Source organism: Astatotilapia calliptera, chromosome 6, assembly GCF_900246225.1.
Source record: "Astatotilapia calliptera chromosome 6, fAstCal1.2, whole genome shotgun sequence".
Lineage (NCBI taxonomy): Eukaryota > Metazoa > Chordata > Actinopteri > Cichliformes > Cichlidae > Astatotilapia > Astatotilapia calliptera.
In genome coordinates, this window is record NC_039307.1 from 14,767,509 (window position 1) to 14,786,893 (window position 19,385).

At 45.5% G+C, this 19,385-nt stretch overlaps 1 protein-coding gene across 7 annotated transcripts in view; it reads left to right on the top strand.

Annotated features, from left to right (window-relative positions):
* The window catches only part of LOC113023972 (myosin-10-like), a 67,219-nt gene that overhangs the window by 35,418 nt on the left and 12,416 nt on the right, over positions 1–19,385 (top strand). For 4 of the 7 annotated variants that reach the window (XM_026170480.1, XM_026170482.1, XM_026170481.1 and 1 more), the window contains 14 exons: positions 533–651; positions 6,998–7,150; positions 7,301–7,474; positions 7,685–7,858; positions 10,118–10,232; positions 10,452–10,514; positions 13,180–13,373; positions 13,486–13,607; positions 14,067–14,136; positions 15,056–15,216; positions 16,499–16,607; positions 16,988–17,119; positions 17,278–17,484; positions 18,008–18,145. In XM_026170480.1, coding sequence (XP_026026265.1) covers positions 533–651; positions 6,998–7,150; positions 7,301–7,474; positions 7,685–7,858; positions 10,118–10,232; positions 10,452–10,514; positions 13,180–13,373; positions 13,486–13,607; positions 14,067–14,136; positions 15,056–15,216; positions 16,499–16,607; positions 16,988–17,119; positions 17,278–17,484; positions 18,008–18,145 — 1,931 coding nt within the window. The remainder of the gene's footprint in view (positions 1–532; positions 652–6,997; positions 7,151–7,300; positions 7,475–7,684; positions 7,859–10,117; positions 10,233–10,451; positions 10,515–13,179; positions 13,374–13,485; positions 13,608–14,066; positions 14,137–15,055; positions 15,217–16,498; positions 16,608–16,987; positions 17,120–17,277; positions 17,485–18,007; positions 18,146–19,385) is intronic. The other 3 variants (XM_026170484.1, XM_026170485.1, XM_026170486.1) reach the window with 1 other exon arrangement.

A 19,385-nucleotide genomic window follows, 5' to 3' on the forward strand; every position in this document is an offset into this window, starting at 1 on the left:
TTAGTCATGATCCTAATGACCTGAAACTTTTAGCCTTTAATACAGTTTCACCAGGTTATCTATAAAAACAATATCATTCATTAGCAACAGAGAACAAAACTGCAGTTTTCCTGAATCGCCCAAGTCCATCCACACAGATCAGATATCCTGTCGGTGAAAATGCTCGAATTTACAGCAGAAAGAAACACGTTTAGATGGCAAACAGTCTGAGTTGCACCTTTCTACTAAGCGTGTTATCGACCATGATTCTGATTCACCCAATCACACGTTCATAAAGTGCTTTTTATCAATAGCCAAGCACTTTACTTAACATTCACACAGTTAAACTCCACTGACCTTCTGATTGGCAGATGACCCACTTTTAACACCTGAGCCACAGCAAAGAGCCTAGAGCCTGATACTATAAATGGTTCCTACACATTAAGTAATTTCTGCTTTCTGTTTTATATCGTGAACTGTTGGTGCATGCAGGTTGAAATCCACTGTAGGACTGATTTTCTTCTGATGTAAATGAAGTTGTTTTGCTCTCCAGCTGCTCAGAAGCTCTGCCATCTGCTGGGGATGAATGTAATGGAGTTTACCAGAGCCATCCTGACTCCCAGGATCAAAGTGGGGAGAGACTACGTCCAGAAAGCTCAGACTAAAGAGCAGGTCAGTTTGCTTTGTTTTGGGGGTTTTTCTATTGACTAATGTAATGTGTTTCCTCTTTTGTTCTTGAGATCTTTGGTAACAGATTAACTGTATATTGATTGTTTAACTAAAAAATGCATTTGTGTTTTTTCTGCTAGATAGCTGCATAATACAGCTGTCTTGTTAGATGAGTTAAGGGGGCATCCAGAGCTCATGCGGTTAAAATTCTGCTTCAGGTTGTGTGTACAAAGTGTTAGATGAACTGTACCTGGGCCTTTTCCAAATCATTGTTACAACAGCTTCCTCAGTCTGTGTGGGTCCTTGTCCTAACCCCTTGTAAAGCATAGTTCCCTTTCAGTCGATTCACTCGGTACAACACATAAGTATGGGATATCACGCCCTCGCGTGTCCTGGCTGAAGAAACCTTTATTCACGCCTTTACGGCAGATGACGTGTGATGACACGCGCAAGGCCCCGCCCGCACATATAGCCGCTGCCATCACCGTCATCCCTCAGTTCTTACGCTCTTCACCTCGCTGAGAACACCTCTGCTGAGTTGGGCTAGCTAGCTACTGCTAGTTAGCTCCGTTGTCTGCCAACTTGAACCTAGCTTAACTGCCCCTGTTGGTGTTAGCCTCCACCGCCCAGCTGGTGCGTAGGCTGCCCGCGGAGCGCTATTTTCAAGTTTTTCTTGTGCAGCGTTTCGCTTTGCGTTTTGGGAATGGACTCCAAACCGAAGCGAGCAAAGCAGAAATCTTCTGTTCGCCCCTGTCCTCAGGGATGTGGTTTCTCTTTGCACGACAGCGACCAGCACGATGCCTGCCCTGTCTGCCTGGGGATCGTCCACGCTAGGAGAGCGTTGACGGAGCCCGAAGCTTGTGCGTTTTGTCGCCAGCTCCGACGCTCGACCCTGGAAAGACGGGTGACGTTTGTGGAAAGAGTGCTGGGACGCTCGGCTGTCGCACGGCATGACCCTCTTCTTTCCGAGTCTGGAGCCCCGGCTTCGTCCGAGTCCGAAGACGAAAATTTTCAGGTCGATGTCCCCGCGATTAGCTGGGCTGACCACATGGAATACGTTGACGGGTTAGCCGATGACGGACCGGAACCATGCAGGAGCGCTGACGGGCTTCAGCCTGGGTTGAAGCCCGCCAGCGCTCCCCAGGAAGACGATGACGTGCTGGACATCGGCCTGGACATCCATGGTTTGTCAGAGGATGAGCAGGAGAGCTCATTGTCGACCCAATATGCCGCCGCTGCTGCGCCGGTCGGCCACGATGACACCTCTCTTTTCTCCCTGTTTCGCCGTGCCGCTGAGAAGCTGCAGGTGGACTGGCCCTCTCCTCCACCAGCTCGGAAGCCGTCGCGGTTTGCGGGTTTTTTCCTTCCACCGGAGCCCGCAACGGCCAAAAACTGCCTCCCCATGTTCCCAGACTTTCTCTGCGAGCTAACAGCGTCATGGGACAAACCTCTGTCTACCCGCGTCACTGTGCCCGGCTATGGACAGTACATGGAATTGGACGGCGCCGAGGGAGCTGGTTTAGCTAACCCACCCCCTATGGAGCCGTCTCTGGCTGCTTATCTGGCCCCGTCCCATAACCATGGTGTCGGTGGCCCCGCAACTCTGCCGTCCAAGCACTGCAGATTCTCGGCCTCGCAGCTGGAGAAGATTTATCGGGCTCAGGCCGGCACCGCTCGAGCCATGAGCTCCGTCACCATGCTCCAGACGTACCAAGCAATGTGCCTGGCGGAGCTTGGATCGCTGGTTCCGGAGGACAGCCCGCTGTCACCTCTTCTTAACGAGGTTAGAGTCACCACGGATTACATCCTCCGTGCGTCTCGCTGTGCAGCGCTCTCCCTGGGCAGAGGGATGGCTTCGACAGTGGTGGCGCAGAGGCACCTGTGGCTGACCCTCTCCGACGTCCCTGATAGAGACAGAGCTGTGTATCTGGACGCACCAGCGTCTGCGGCTGGGTTATTCGGACATTCACTTGAAGCCATTCAGGCTAGATTCGATCTGAGGAAGAAGCAGACGGAAGCTCTGCGCGACATCATCCCCAGACGCCAGCCCAAGCCCACTGCTAGCTCTCACAGGCCCGCCGCTCCTCTGACAGCTGGCAAGAGACCGGCGCCCACTGCTGGAGTGGGAGGGCCGCCGGCGAGAGCACGTACTCCGGCCCGAGCTCCACGCCAGTCGGCCTGGGGCAAAGGCCGGGAGACGCAGGGAGACGCTGCTCTTACCCCTCTGTTGCCGCACAAGAGGTGCCGCTTAAGTTCTGTTCAGGTTGTCAGCCCCAGAAGGCGCTGCACTTCCCTATCGCGGTCTCCCAAGCACATAACCCCTGCACACGGTTCAGATGTGTTGAATGTTCAAGCGACCACATCGAGTGTTCCCGCTGTTTTTCATTGTTATGCCCCGGAAAAGGTGCACCCAACAAAATGTATAAATGTACATGTTCCCATGTTGCAATCAATAAAGAGTGTTGTTTACTCTCAAACAATCTCAAATGCTCAACCTGCAGGCGAAATGAGCCAGGTCAGGCAGGGGATGCAGTCCCCTGCAGACACACTGGGGGGCGACGGCGCCCCGCCGTCAGTGCTGCAGGCCAGCCGGCTGGCTGCTCACTTCCCTCAGTGGCGCGCTTGCGCCCCCTCTCCGTGGGTGCTGCAAACCGTTGCCATGGGTTACCGGTTGCAGTTCCGGGTCAAGCCGCCTCGTTTCCAAAGAGTCGTGAACACGATTGTCAACCCCGAGGCAGCCTTGGTACTCAGAGAGGAAATACAGGCGCTATTACAGAAGAGAGCAATGCGGGTGGTCCCCGCTTCGGAGACGGACAAAGGTTGGTACAGCCGTTATTTTGTCATTCCGAAGAAAGGGGGAGGGCTTCGTCCCATCCTCGACCTGCGAGTCTTGAACACGTACCTGCGAACGTACAGGTTCAGGATGCTAACACTCAGACAGCTCCTGAGTGCAGTCGGCCCGGGAGATTGGTTTGCGACAATCGATCTAACAGATGCTTATTTTCATGTCGCTATACACCCGAAACACAGGCAGTTTCTGAGGTTTGCGTTCGAGGGCGTGGCCTACGAATACCTAGTGCTGCCGTTCGGGCTGTCGCTCGCTCCCCGCACCTTTACGAAATGTGCCGAGGCAGCGCTAGCGCCCCTCAGGAAGAGGGGCATCCGCATCTTGGCCTACCTGGACGACTGGGCTCTCGTGGCTTGCTCCAGAGAACAGGCGGAGACGCAGCTGTCGCGGGTTCTGTCACACATTCAGACACTGGGGTTCTCTGTGAACTTTCAGAAGAGCTCGCTAATCCCAGGTCAACAGATCGCTTTTCTCGGTCTGGAAATATGCTCTCTTTCCAGCCGCGCACGGTTGTCAGAGCACAGAGTGGCCGCGTTTCATCGCTGCCTCGCTCAATTTCAGCTGGGACGCAGACTGCGTTTCCAGACGATATTGCGCTTGTTGGGCATGATGGCATCTATGATCGCCGTAGTGCCGCTTGGGCTGTTGAAAATGAGAGCGTTTCAACGCTGGACTCTCTCTCACCGTTTGTGTGCTTCGCGTCACCTCCGGAGGAGGCTGCCGGTAACTGCGTCTTGCATGCTAGCTCTCCGTCCTTGGAGGGAGCCCGGGCTACTGCACCAGGGCTCTCGGATTGGGAGGGTGTTGTTTCGCAAGGTGGTGTCCACAGATGCTTCCCTAAGTGGGTGGGGAGCGCTGTGCGAGGGTGCGTCAGTGAGAGGGATCTGGTCCGCGGCTCAGCGCCAGCTGCACATCAACCACTTAGAGCTGTTGGCAGTGTTCTTAGCTCTAAAGCGTTTCCGTCCAGTCCTGCAGGGCCAGCATGTCTTAGTCAGGACGGACAATTCAACAGTGGTGTCTTATATAAACAGGCAGGGAGGAACACGCTCTCTTCCCCTGTTGCAGCTGTCTCGCTCTCTGCTGTTATGGTGCAGTGTTCATTTTCTGACTCTAAGAGCCACCCATGTCCCGGGCCACCTGAACCTGGGGCCGGACCTTCTCTCCAGGGGGGGTCCTCTGGTGAGAGAATGGAGGTTACACCCTTCAATAGTGGCTCAGATTTGGGATCTATTTGGCGAGGCGCAAATAGATCTTTTTGCTTCCAGGGTGAATGCTCACTGCCCCCTGTACTTCTCCATAATCGACCACGATGCACCCTTGGGCTTGGACGCGCTAGCGCACCAATGGCCAGACGTGCTCCTGTATGCATTTCCCCCAGTGGAAATGATATCTCCAATTCTGGAGAGGGTGCGTCGGCATTCCCTCTCTCTGATCCTGGTGGCCCCTTGGTGGCCCGCGAAGTCGTGGTATGCAGAAATAATCAGCCTGCTTGCAGCAAGTCCTTGGCAGCTTCCTCTCCGCAGGGATCTCCTCTCTCAGGCGGGGGGGGAAGTGTTTCATCCGCGCCCGGATCTGTGGCACCTTCATGCTTACCTGCTGAGAGGTTAAACTTGGTTGCTAAGGGTCTGCCACCTAGTGTGGTAGCGACGATTCAGAGCGCCAGGGCCTCGTCTACTAGAGGCTTGTACGCTTACAAATGGCGTGCCTTCGAGCGATGGTGCCAGGACCGCCACACTCTCCCATTTCAGTGCTCTATTGTGGATGTTTTGACATTCCTGCGGGAGCTGTTGGATAAAGGCCTTTCGTTTTCAACGATCAAGGTTTATTTAGCGGCTATATCTGCTTGTCATATCGGTTTTGACGGGGTGACACCAGGTGCGCATCCCCTCGCCGTGCGTTTTCTGAAAGGGGTTCGCCGGCTGAGGCCCGTGCTTAAGTCCAGTGTCCCGGCTTGGGACTTGTCTTTGGTGCTGGAGGCCCTTTGTGGCCCTCCGTTTGAACCCGTTGAGTCGGTAGATATGAAACTTCTTTCGTATAAGACCGCATTACTTCTCGCTTTGGCCTCGGCGAAGCGAGTGGGGGACCTTCATGCGCTGTCTGTGCATCCTGCCTGCACACAGTTTTCTCCTGATGGCCGCAAGGTCGTATTGCGTCCGAATGCCGCCTATCTTCCCAAGGTCATGCCTGCATCTTATAGTTCAATGGAGTTTGAGTTGCTGAGCTTTTGCTCCCCTCCTTTTGAATCTGAGGAGCAGAGGAGGGTGCATTCTCTTTGTCCGGTGCGTGCGCTACGCACCTACATTGAGCGCACTCGGGATGTGCGTTTGTGTGACCAGTTGTTTGTCTGCTTCGCTAATCCGAATAGAGGTAGAGCTCTGTCCAGACAGAGGCTGTCCCACTGGATTGTGGAAGCTATCTCGCTGGCATACAGCACCGGAGGTTTTGCGTTGCCCCACGGGGTGGGAGCTCATTCCACCAGGGGGATGGCGACCTCATGGGCTCTTTTTAGAGGGGGCCTGTGGCTGATATTTGTGCAGCGGCTAATTGGGCGTCGCCGCACACTTTTGTGCGGTTTTATCGGTTGGACGTTACAGCCCCTTCGGTGGCTCATGCTGTCCTTTCTGCTGGGTCTACCACTCACTAAGGATGTGGTGGTCCCGTTCCGGTTCGGTGGCTGCTCTGCGGGGCGTGTATATAGGTCCCATACTTATGTGTTGTACCGAGTGAATCGACTGAAAGGGAACGATTAGTTATGTCTATAACTTCTGTTCCCTGAAGGAGAGGAACGAGGTACAACACAGGGTGGCCCCACTGAGCAGTTGGCTCGGTGAAGAGCGGCTATCGAACTGAGGGATGACGGTGATGGCAGCGGCTATATGTGCGGGCGGGGCCTTGCGCGTGTCATCACACGTCATCTGCCGTAAAGGCGTGAATAAAGGTTTCTTCAGCCAGGACACGCGAGGGCGTGATATCCCATACTTATGTGTTGTACCTCGTTCCTCTCCTTCAGGGAACAGAAGTTATAGACATAACTAATCGTTTCAGGCTGCTTCTGCATACTAAACGTTGTAAAACTTGTAACTTATGTTCCTTATGTGCAACTCCAGGGCTCTCTCGCTGTGAGGCATTGGTGAAAGCACTAAGTCAGGGAAGTCAAAATAACGAAAGCTTATAGTCAAAACAGTTTAAAAAAAAATAAAAGCATAAAGAATGTTATTTTGAACTTTTCTACATTCATTTGTTAAATGAAGCATTGGAAATTTAAAGTGCAGTAGTCCTGCAGACTGATACAGATCCAGCTGTCATCCGAGCATTTCGGATAAAAAGTCTCAGAAAGAAAACGTGAGTGCAACTAGAAGTGTGTTTGTAGAATTCATTTAGTTTCAGCCCACACACACTTATGTCTTTTTTGTTGTTGTTGTTGTTCCCGTGCCACATTCAGCTCTTTTCTCTGTTTATTGTTTTGTCACGGTCTTCTTTTTTCACACTTTCTCTCTGCAGGCGGACTTTGCTGTCGAGGCCCTGGCTAAAGCTACGTATGAGCGTCTGTTCCGCTGGCTTGTCCATCGCATTAATAAAGCCCTGGACCGAACCAAACGGCAGGGTGCCTCCTTCATCGGTATCCTGGACATTGCTGGTTTTGAGATCTTCCAGGTCTGAATTTAAATCTTTTAGTTCTTTAATGACAAAGTTTATCTATTTATTTTTATTTGCCACGTGGTTAGTGGTTGTCAGGTTGTGTCATTGGTAATTATTTCCAGTGATGATGATGTTCTTGCTTGTGTCGATCTTCTTCTCGTTCAGCTGAACTCGTTTGAGCAGCTCTGCATCAACTACACCAACGAGAAGCTGCAGCAGCTCTTCAATCACACCATGTTCATCCTGGAGCAGGAGGAGTACCAGAGGGAGGGCATCGAGTGGAGCTTCATCGACTTCGGCCTCGACCTGCAGCCCTGCATCGACCTCATCGAGAGACCGGTCAGTTCCATTATTAGCTTTTGTCAATTAGATTCATTCTCCTTAGAACTGAAGTTGGAGAATGTTTTAACTTTAATCTTTCTTTACTGCGAGACACGTGTTTCTGTTTTGAAAACGAAATGAGATCCGTTGTCTTTGTGTGTCGATGCTATATTCCTGTCCAGCCTCTCTGCAGTCTTAACGTCCTGTCCTGTGTTATGACTCCTCCAGGCGAACCCTCCAGGCGTGTTGGCTCTGCTGGATGAGGAGTGCTGGTTCCCTAAAGCCACAGACAAGACATTTGTAGACAAGCTGATCCAGGAGCAGGGCACGCACACCAAGTTTCAGAAGCCCCGGCAGCTCAAAGATAAGGCCGACTTCTGCATCATCCACTACGCCGGCAGGGTATGCTTGTGTTTTTTGTGGGGTTTTTGTGTTTTTTTTATCTCTATAAAAATCAGCCGGTTCCTGTTGCTGCCTCCCTGACTGTTCAGGATGTTTGATGCTTGTTTTTAGGCCATGATAAGCTAGCTCTTTTAAAAAGAATCCCTCAGTTCAGCCACACAGGTGAGAAAGTAATCAGAGTGACAGTCACAGCTGCTACAGCTGATATCATCACACTTATGCTTCAGTTTACCATAATCCTCTTTTCTGAATCCCTCTTTCATCCCTGAAAAGTCGCTGACTGTCAGAGGTCACATAAAACGCTGACACATACTTCTCCTGTGGGGGGATTTCAGGGAAACACTGAAACAGCTTGATTTATATTTCATCGTGAGGGAGTGGGTTTGGATAGTCCGTGGTGTTCCGCAACAGAGCGCAGCATTTGTCTCGTAGGGAGACCCACAGAGTAGCACATCTGCTTATCATTGTGTGGACTGTGTTGTTTCACGCCTCAATATTTCAAAAACTGAAAGATTCCAGCTGTAGGAACGTCTGCCGTGGAGAAAAATCTGTAGCACGACGAAGCCAAACGCTGCAAATGTTGTTAACACAGGTGTGCACAGAGAAAAACGATCTCACTCAGAGTGGTGTGGAAATGTTTCTTGATTTTTACACTTCTACAATCAGAAAAGATGAAAAGTCTTGTATGTGTTTGGTTTTTAGGGAACATGTGATTCAAGCAGTGACAGATGATGCACAAACTATGAAATGGAGAATTTTTTGCTAACATCAGACATGATGTTAGGTTGTGTTGCTCTTTATTGAACAGCATCTTTGTTAGCTTCAAACTGCACAGATGGGAAATTAACATTTTTATAGTTTTTGCTTTCAAGCATGAAATATTCTGACTTACAGGTCTTTAAAAGTGAATGGATCCTAAATAAATGGGGAGTTTATTATATAAATAATGACCAGCAAACATTTTCACGTTGAATTACCATCTTGACGTCTAGTCTGGGTTGTAATATATCTCCGAATGTGTTGGAAGAAAAACCTCTGTACCGAAGAATAGTAGTAGTTGTCTTTTATCGACTACAACAAAAAAACACAAAATATTCTCAAGAGAAGAGTAAGAAAGTGTACCATGAAAGGTAAATTTGAACTGTTCACCTCTCGCTCTGGAGTCCGATTCTCATCCAACTGTGCTAAATGATCCTGATACAGAGTTTATAAAGCTGCAGGAGGTAGAGAGGCCTGTCCCATGAGGTCCGCGCTTCTCCAGTCTAAATGTTTGGGCAAGATACTATCACTGCGTGCATGAAAGCACCTACATAGCTCTTTAAGTTGGTAAAATAAAGCACTGTGAATGTGGCGTGTACGTTTTTAGAATAAAAAACACCTTATAGGTCATAGTGACAGTTAAATTCACCATGAAGTTCACAATGATTGAGACAGAATTTACACATAGATATACGTTAATGGGCTTCCAAATGTTAAAAATGTAATAGATTACATTTTGGTTAACCATATCATTTATGTATACCTGTCAGCGATGATCATTCAGAAATGATCAAATCTTTTCTGTTAGAAAGATACAAATAAATGAGATAAAGTTAACAAAATAAACTTTATTTATCCCAAAGGTGGGGAATTAGTGTCTGAGCAGCCAAATATTTTAAACTTTGAAATAAAGTCGTTTTTTTTCTTCATTATACATTTGTTTATTTTTGGGTGGCTTTTTGTTATTTTTCAATTATAATATAAAAAAGAAATGAAGCAGAATGTCAATAAAGCAAGACAAACAGACAATATCAGAAAGATGGAACGATACTGTACGAATGAGCGCACTTACATAAACAATAGAAAAAAACTTAATTGAGTAACACCTAACAAATTTCCTGGATCTATGACTCTGCACAGACACTCGATCAGTCCACGCTCACCTGTCTCATCCTTAATCAGCTCACTGAGCTCGTCCATATTGTGCAAACACCGGCCGTTCCCCGTGATAACCAGCTGTGAAACTCTGTCCCTTCCACCGTGGTTTCATTGGCATCAATATGTTTTGTAAAACAAAACAGCCACATCAGGATAAAGCTAGGAACATGAGAACATGAGAGCTTTTGCAACAGGTCACCACTCATCATACGGCCTGGAAAAAGTGATATTTTTATTTTATTTTTTTCCTTTCTGTTTTTAATATGAGTTAATGTTAAAAACCAAAATGTCTTATAGATAATAGTGCGTTTTTCTGAGCTATACCTCTAATTACTCTTACAGGTGGACTACAAGGCAGATGAGTGGCTAATGAAGAACATGGACCCTCTGAATGACAACGTGGCGACACTTCTCCATCAGTCAACTGACAAGTTTGTGGCTGAACTGTGGAAGGATGGTAACGTACCAGCTACTTATCTCTGAACGCTTAAGTCAGCTGTAACAACTACAACCAACTGGTTCTATTAATACTTCCTGTAGTTCATTATGTTTGTACCTGTTTGCTTTTCTACATCTACATGTCTGTCATGGAAGCCTACTAACAGTAGCAGCTGTCTGCCTCGTTTACCCTTTTCTAAGAGCGCCCCATCCTTGTCTCTCTCTCTCTGTGTTGTAGAGATTCAGACCATTCAAAGGGCCTCATTCTATGACAGTGTCACTAGTCTGGATGAGCCGGCAGGTGAATGACTGGGTCGTGCTGGGCCAGAATCATAGTTGAAAGTGACCTGTTGGTACATTTCCGCCCAGATCTGGCTCTGTGCTTCATGCTTCAGCCAATGTCCGTCATAGCTGCAGTGGCTCCCATCTGCTTCCAGGCTGCATGGCTCCCTTGTCTCAGCCAAAAGCAGTAGTGCCCAGTTCCTAAATAAGCTAGAGTAGAATATAGTCATTGTCTCTCTTTAGTCGAACCAGTGTGCTTTAATTTGTTTCGGTGTGTTAGTGGGCTGACATGGGGTCTTGTGATCTTTGTATGTCCAGCTGCCCTGAAGCAAGCAACAGGAATCTAGTGCAGCTGTGTCTGAGTCTGATTGCTGTTTATTCTTCCCTTTGTCCCCCATCAGTGATGTGAAACATCCACGAGCAAATGAAGGATTTGAAACTCTACTGAAGAATATTTAATAACATTATTTTCCTGCCTTCCTCCTGTCCCTAGACACAGTGGCAGAGAATTAAAACCAGATGTGGAATTTTGCTTTGGCTCTGAGCTCACATATCACTGTGGAGGGTCCAGAAAGCAGGTCGTGTATCACCTCGGTTAAACTCAGGAGTCTGTGATTGTAATTATGATTTAACTGCGGGGGCATTAATAAATAGTGATGGGGGGAAAATATCAATCACAGCATATTGCATCCCTCCCTCTTGCAGTGTGATTATTAAAACTTACAGGCACTCTAAACTCGTTCACCCTCCAGCCTGACTTATTTACTGAATAAACTGAAATGACACATTACTGAATAATATTACTGAATAATAATGATAGACAAAGGTATCTGTATAGAATAAGTAATACTTGCTTTTTGTTACTTTTCCAGTTTTTAAGATATAAGTTATTATAAATGTGTTTTTTCTTGTTACATTTTGTAATGTAGTATGGTGAGCTACTTATGACACACCCCTTTTTATAAGTGACATATGGGTCAGTCCACTTGCTCCCACCCCCTGATAGACTTTTCCAGTACTGTTCCAAACAAATCAGCTGACTCTAAGGAGGTCACCTGTTATATGAGATGACCCAAAGTCTGTGTTTAATCAGGTGTTAAGACTTACAGGTTTTAGGTTTTGTCAGTGAAGCTTGTGTAAAGTTGTCTGTTGGAATTACTGTTGATCACATCCTGAGGTCCATCGTAACAGGCAGAGGCAGGGATGTCTCACTGCTAACATGAGTCTGAGTCTGTTTAACAGCTGGTTTCAGGTTTAGTTCAAATCAGTATTTCCTGTTATACTGGAGGTTTTTTAAGCACAGCAGGCCGTTAAATGATAATATACAAGAGGATAGTGATGATGAAGGGTTTAGTTTGTTTTTGTTTGTTTGTTTGTTTTGTTGAGGTCATTCAAAAGCAGAACGTGATGGTCAAAATACATCATGTTCGAGTTGTGGGTCTTAAATGAAGTTCAGACTCACAATAACGTGTCATAAAGTTACCTCAGCTGCTCAAACCCACAAGCAAGTAGATCTCACAAGTACAGGTCGTCCCACTGCCGTGGCCCTAACCTCCGAAAAGTTATTGTTTTTTCTTCAAAACCTTGATTTTTTTTTTTCCACAATCAAAAGCGCTTCATCTTAAGAAAAAATCACTCAAAAGTGCTCATGTTTATACTTAGGTATGTTCCTTCACAAGAGCAACTCACACTGTAGTTTATTTTAAGAACGCATACACCATCCTGCTCTCAGAAATATCTGGTAGAGCACCAAATCCACCACAAAATCCACAGAAAACTGAAAACTATATTAATCCAGCTGTTTTGGATCTAGCTGTTCCCTCTGTTTCCCACACATATATTTTACTGAGGCAGGCCACTCTAATATATTTTCCCATCCCACTATAAAAAGAGACAAATTTTAGCATTTTTTGTTTCTATTTTTTCATCATCTAAGAAAATAATACCATCCATGATCAGTTTACTGACTGACAACCCCCTCGCTCTTATTTAGAAGGTTAAGTCACTGCTAACCAGCTACCCGTGGCGTTTCCCATCTCGTGTTTCCCATAACGACTCGCTTGTTGGCAAAGTTGTTGTTGTTTATGTTGTTGTTGGTGTCTTCAAAATCATTTGGCAAGAGGATCTCTTAAAGAGGCGGCTGATTATTACCGTTCAGTTATTTATTAATGTAACAGGTGTAGTTCTCTCTTATTTTGCTAGTCATGGTTAACCCTGAGTTAACACTGAGTGATGCTTTTTAAAAGAAGTTATCAAAAAGTATATGCACTGTTTGCTGTCTTATAGTTACGAAACTTTCTTATTATAACTTTAATGTTATTATCTTAGCAGTATGAAAGTGCAGTTGTTGTTTTTTTTATCAAAGGCACTGAAATATTGAAAAGCATGAATTTAGCCGCCATCGAACACCCACAGAAAGGTTCCTCTCACCACGGAGTCGTGTGTGTACAGTGTTTAAACTAAGAAACAGTTTGGCTAAATGTTTCATCTCCACCTGCAGAAACAAGCGATACTTTTAGACTCTTGACTGCTGCTTTGGTAGACTGCCTTCATTTGATAGTTTTCATTCATCTGCACTCGGTCATGTAGCCACATTATGCCACCGTGCTGCTACCACTTGTTCCTGCGGTGACCATCTCAGAAATACACAGACTCACAATAATATGTTCCCGTCACCCCTCCAGTCGACCGCATCGTGGGACTGGACCAGGTGGCAGGAATGAACGAGACGGCGTTTGGTGCCACCTACAAAACGAAAAAGGGCATGTTTCGTACGGTGGGACAGCTCTACAAAGAGTCACTCACTAAGCTTATGGCCACACTGAGGAACACCAACCCCAACTTTGTCCGCTGCATCATCCCCAACCACGAAAAAAGAGTAAATACTTTTACTATCTAACTTAAGTGGAAAGTCTGGGACTCCTTTAAAAAAAAAAAAAATGGTAAAGTTTCTGTTTTTGTATTTAAGAGTGTATCATTTCCTCCTTCAGGCTGGGAAACTTGAGCCTCACCTGGTTCTGGACCAGCTCAGGTGTAACGGAGTCTTGGAGGGGATTCGTATCTGCAGACAGGGCTTCCCCAACCGCATCGTCTTCCAGGAGTTTAGACAGCGGTGAGAAACATCACCACTTTTTTTTAACTCCCAAAAGGTTGATTCTGTTCATCTGGACGTAGCGTTTTCATTTGGAGAAACGTTTCATCACTCATCCAAGTGACTTTTTCAGCCTCAGCTAACTGCAGGTTTCCCCAGTCTGCACAATGACTGAAACTAGTCCACTGAATGAACAATGGGCTGTGAGGTCAGTTCCTTGATCATTATTATGCAAATTGTCATGAACATTGATCAACAATCATTGATCAACAACCAATGGCCCTGAGAACCATTCACAGAGAGGTGGGGAACGGCTGCAATCACAGCACGGAAAGTGCTACGTCCAGATGAACAGTATCAACCTTTTGTGATTTACTTACCTGGATGATTGAGCATCCAAGTAAATAAATTTTTAACTCTTTATTTTTTCTTTTCAAGAAGAAAACTCACTTATTCACACTTTGTTCTCTTTGCACACAGATATGAAATCCTTACACCCAACGCTATCCCCAAGGGTTTCATGGATGGGAAACAAGCGTGTGAGAGAATGGTAATGCTATCTTTCCTGATCCTGTGATGGTTGTTGGATATATACACCACTGCTGATAGGAGAACACTTCTGACACATCCAAAAACAAAGTGAAACAGACTTCAAGGCTCAATCCACACTGATTGAAGGAAACTTTACATTTAACCCATAAACAGAAGCAAAAACATTTACAGGTTTGAATATGCCCAGGACGAGCACTGACTGGACAGTCAACCTGGAGGGGCTGTCAAAATGTTAATTTGTCTTTTTAAATGTCTGTGAAGGTTCTCAGTCATCCAGGTCATCCAGTCAAAGCTCCTTTGACTGTCTTTTTAAATGTTTTCTAAACTTGACTAGACAAGAGTTCTCATTAATACAACAGCTTTCAGTCTTAAACAAAAGAAATCAGGCCACATACCTCAAACCAAGAGTGGAAATTCCCTCCACACCACATATGAATAGAGTTCCTGGGTCCAGAACGATTTCTGGATCTGAAAATTTGTGACATTTTCTTGGAAGCCATCAAACTACCAGTTTTCATTTTACCCCATTTTACCCCTCAGCCATAGAAGGCTGATGGGGTATTGGGTGACATGGACAGTTTGTGAATGCAATAACTCAAGAAGGACGTCATCTAGGATCTCCAACCTGATACCATATGTGCGTCTACCAAAATGCTGAGGGGTAGCACAGTATTTTGTTTATTTTTATATGCATTTGTGTAGATGTCGCCTGAAATGTCCAGCCTGACCTCATCTTGCAATGGTAAAGAATCCTTCCAAAAAATTCCTTCATCTAGATCTGGATTGACACTAAGAGTTAGTCAGGCCTGACCTACGCTAAAAGTTTGTAACTTGAATAAATCTATTAATCTCTGTGGTAGAGGTTGTTTAAGCCCGTGCAGTTTATTCATCTACAACTTACTGTGTTCCTTTTATAGATCCAAGCCCTGGAGCTGGACCCCAACCTGTTCCGGATTGGTCAAAGTAAGATCTTCTTCAGAACTGGTGTTCTGGCTCATCTGGAGGAGGAGCGAGACCTAAAGATCACTGACATAATCATCTACTTCCAGTCCGTGTGCCGTGGATACTTAGCCCGCAAGTGAGTCTTTATATCGCTGTATGTGCTGCTACATATGGGTTATTCCCATATAATAGTTTACATCCTACAGTCTACAATACTCGGTCGTTCGCGCCCCCTTCCTTTCCTGTACTCTCTGGCTGACCTTCTTGTAGTATTGCTAGTAAGTCACCTGTCACATGCTTAATCAATCAGAGCCTCTAGCGGCTTCTTGTACCCCAGTGTATTAGTTTTTACGACTCCCTGGAGAGCCTATATTTTTGAGTTTCTATGGTGAGAACAAATGTAAAGGTTTGAAACCCAGAGTGCACTTTGGGATGGAGATCCAGCTGCTCAAACCAGCCCCCGTGGTGGTCTGAGGCAACTGGTTCAGCAAGTGTAAATGTATCTGTGGTGTTTGTTTGCATGTTTATCTTAATGCTTCAAAATATTCTGCCATGTTTTATTAAGCCCGGGGTATTCAACATATTAAGAAAATCAAATAGAAGTGATGTGCAGGTCATCGTTTTTATTGCTGCGCAAAAGAAGAAGCATCACTATTATTATTCTGTTATCATTCATGTCTAAAATACAATGATGAAATGCGCAGCTGGAAAATGAGACCATTAGGTAACTGTTGGTAATAGATCTGGAAAGCTTTTCCGCTTTAGGGAGCGTTAGAGCGAGTTTGAGCTCTGCGTCGATTTTACCTTTCCTGTTTGATTCACTCACTCTGGATGCGGACGACCTCTGCATCTGCCAAATGGTGATTGTTTGAAAAATGCTCCGAAATAAGGAAGGGAGAATGGAAGCTCACCGGGAATGGAAGAACTGTGAAAAAATCAAAAACTTCAGAGATCGGAAGATACAACATGAGAGGCACAACAGTGGCTGCAGTGGACACTGTTCACTGTTCTTAACATTTCGCTCTTCTCCGCGGCTGGCTGACGGCCCAACAACAGCACAAACAAGAGTGGCCCACAGGCCGGTTGTAACACATACTTTGTACACTCCCTCTCCGCAGATGGGACATCCCCGAAGTGCCAGTGGAGAGCAAACATGCCACCATTGCTGAAACATAAAATTCTGCTTTAGGCTGCAGGAGGCTCCAAAAACGCATCATGCACTGCTCAGCACAAAGTTGCACTCTTAACCACATACGTGGACTTACGGTCTTGTTTTTTTAACCGGAAAGGTGGTGATATGTCAGTGCACCCTAACATACAAATTATTATTTTAAAAAAGTGGTCAATTGATGTCGCTCGGCTATAGTGCAACAAAAACAAAAAAGCTCAGATATTGATCTCTCATTTTGTTCTCTTAGAGCCTTCGCTAAGAAGCAGCAGCAGCTGAGTGCCCTGAAGGTCCTGCAGAGGAACTGTGCTGCTTATTTGAAGCTGCGACACTGGCAGTGGTGGAGACTCTTCACCAAGGTGAGAACCACGACACCAACCTCTGACAGCAAAAGATGGCTCTTATATCGCTCGTATCAGCCCTCCAACTCTGCTAAAGCCCTAAGGCCCTACTTTTTCAGAAATCAGTGTTCAGATTTCTCTGGCAGAATTTCTTAATCCAAACAGTCTGTCAGTCTGTTTGATATAACTCGGCTTGGTCCTAATCATGTTAATCCATTAATTACATTAGAGGGAATAATTACATATGGCAGGAAAGTGCTGATAATAAGAAAAATGCTACTTGCTGTAGTAAAACTACTGGCTTTCTACCATTAACCGGCCAGTATGACCGTGAAAAAAAAATTGTATTCATTCTGTTTAGTATTTAAAATGTCTAATTTTGTTCCTCTCTCACTCAGGTGAAGCCGCTGCTGCAGGTCACCAGGCAGGAGGAGGAGCTGCAAGCCAAAGACGAGGAGCTGGTAAAAGTGAAGGAGAGGCAACTTAAGGTGGAAAATGAGCTGGTGGAGATGGAGAGGAAACACCAGCAGGTAAAAATATCTCAACTTATAAGTAAATCTTTCTCCTGAATTATAATTTATTAAAATCTATTGATGACGGCTTCAGGGAAATTGCACGTTCATAGTTTTTGGAAGGACTTGTAGTCGTGAAGGTGGTACACATTTTCTGAATTGTTTCTTCTCTCCAGCTCCTCGAGGAGAAGAATATTTTAGCAGAGCAGCTCCACGCGGAGACGGAGCTGTTCGCCGAGGCTGAAGAGATGAGAGTTCGTCTCCTCTCCAGGAAGCAAGAGCTGGAGGAGATCCTTCACGACCTGGAGTCCAGGGTGGAGGAGGAGGAGGAGAGGAACCAGAGTCTGCAGAATGAGAAGAAGAAGATGCAGTCGCACATCCAGGTTTACGTCATCTCCTCTTTATATAGTTTGAAACACAACCTTCTCTTATTTTTCTATTTGATGCTTCAACATCCAGCTAAGTGTTTACACTGTAACAATGACGGATGCTCATTAAGTTTCAAATACTGAGGTCGGCATACCCATCATCTGTTTGTGAAAGATGATTTTTTTCATTTGAATATTAAATGATCCTAAAGACACTTTTCCTTGCTTTATTTTTTAACCTTTGATTATTTTAAATGAGATATCTCTTTTGTTTGTGTTGTTCAGTTTGTATATTGGATGAAACCCAGAGAAGCTGATGAATCAGATTAACTCTAAAGTGACTTGAAGCATTAAAAATGAGGATGTTTTTTTCCTATTTTGCTTCGAGATCACTTGGTCATAAATATTTAATCTGTACAGACGTGGTTGTGATTTTGGGCTTTAAAGAAATGAGTGTGTTAAACTTCCATCTGTATGGAAACTGCAGATTTTGCCATCTTCATGTTACAAATGTTTGTGTGCCGTGTTCTTCCTACAGGACCTGGAGGAGCAGCTGGATGAGGAGGAAGCTGCAAGACAAAAACTGCAGCTGGACAAAGTGACCGCTGAGTCGAAGATCAAGAAAATGGAGGAGGACATTTTGCTGCTGGAGGACCAAAACTCCAAGTTTCTCAAGGTGAGGCAATTTTAGCTGAAAATGAAGGTTCAAACAAAACCCAGAAAGTAGAGGAAGCTCTTTAAGGTGGAATCATTAAAGGCTTATCGGCGCTGGATGTTCTAGCCTGCATGCTAAAGCATGCTTGGGCAAGATGTTGAACCCTGAGTTGCTCCTGAAGCGTTCATCAGAGTGTGAGTGTTAGATAGAAAGATAGATAGAATGCTGCTAGTGTGAACGAGTGAACAAGACATGTTGTATAAAACTTCATGTTAACTCAGTGAACATCAGAGACAGCAGTAAATTACACTGTATGCTGTTCTTTAAACATCTGAGCAAAACATTTAGAAACTGAAGTCTGTTATTACAGACTTCTTAATAAGTGAACAGGGGCCTGATGCTGGACAGAAACAAGTACAAACTCAGACTGAGGAAGGCCTTAAAACTGATTAGCGTCGGCTGCAGCTCTTCCTCTGCATGACGGTGACGCGTCGCCTGCTACCTTCAATAGCAGCCTGTGCAATGAAGGGTGCTGCTGTCTACCATCTGCTTTCTAATCTCATCACAAAGCTAAATAGAGGAAATGGTTAGCTGTATGGCACAGTTAATAGATGGTGCTGGTTATAGTCCCACCAGTTAATAAGACTTTGAAGCTCATGACTGTTCCTCCTCATTGATCTGTCTGTTCTCTGTAAAGTGTAATGATGCAACTCAGATAAAGTAGAAGATCCTGCAATTTTTCAGTCAGTGATTACAGTTTATTATACTAGATTCAGGTAACTGGAATGTTATTCTGCAGTTTATAAATGTGTGTGGAGAGCTGTTTACTTACGTTTCAATCAATTTGGTCTGTAACCAAACTTGTAAATGTGTGCAGAGAGAGAAGTCTGTAACTCAAAGGTTTAGTTTTCAGTGTCAGGCCTCTAAATACCACCACAGGGAACCTTTATATATGATCGCAGTGGTGGATGCTCATGTTAAACACGGCCAAAGGTTCAAAGAATGAGCTGAAAGATAAAAACACTCAGTTTCAGATATTTGTTTCTACTTTTGGGTTTGAATTATGTCACTGAGAGAGAACCGCTACCATCTCATCATTATCTCAGCCACACAGCTGCAGGCATCACTCGCCTGCCTCTTAATCCTTTCTCTGTTTTTTTGAGAGGAGCAGACAATCAGAAGAAAGTTTGTTTGAAACATCGGGTTAGCTAAGAGGGCAGAACCTGAGGCAGAGTAAAAGATTAAAAATAATGATGGGAAA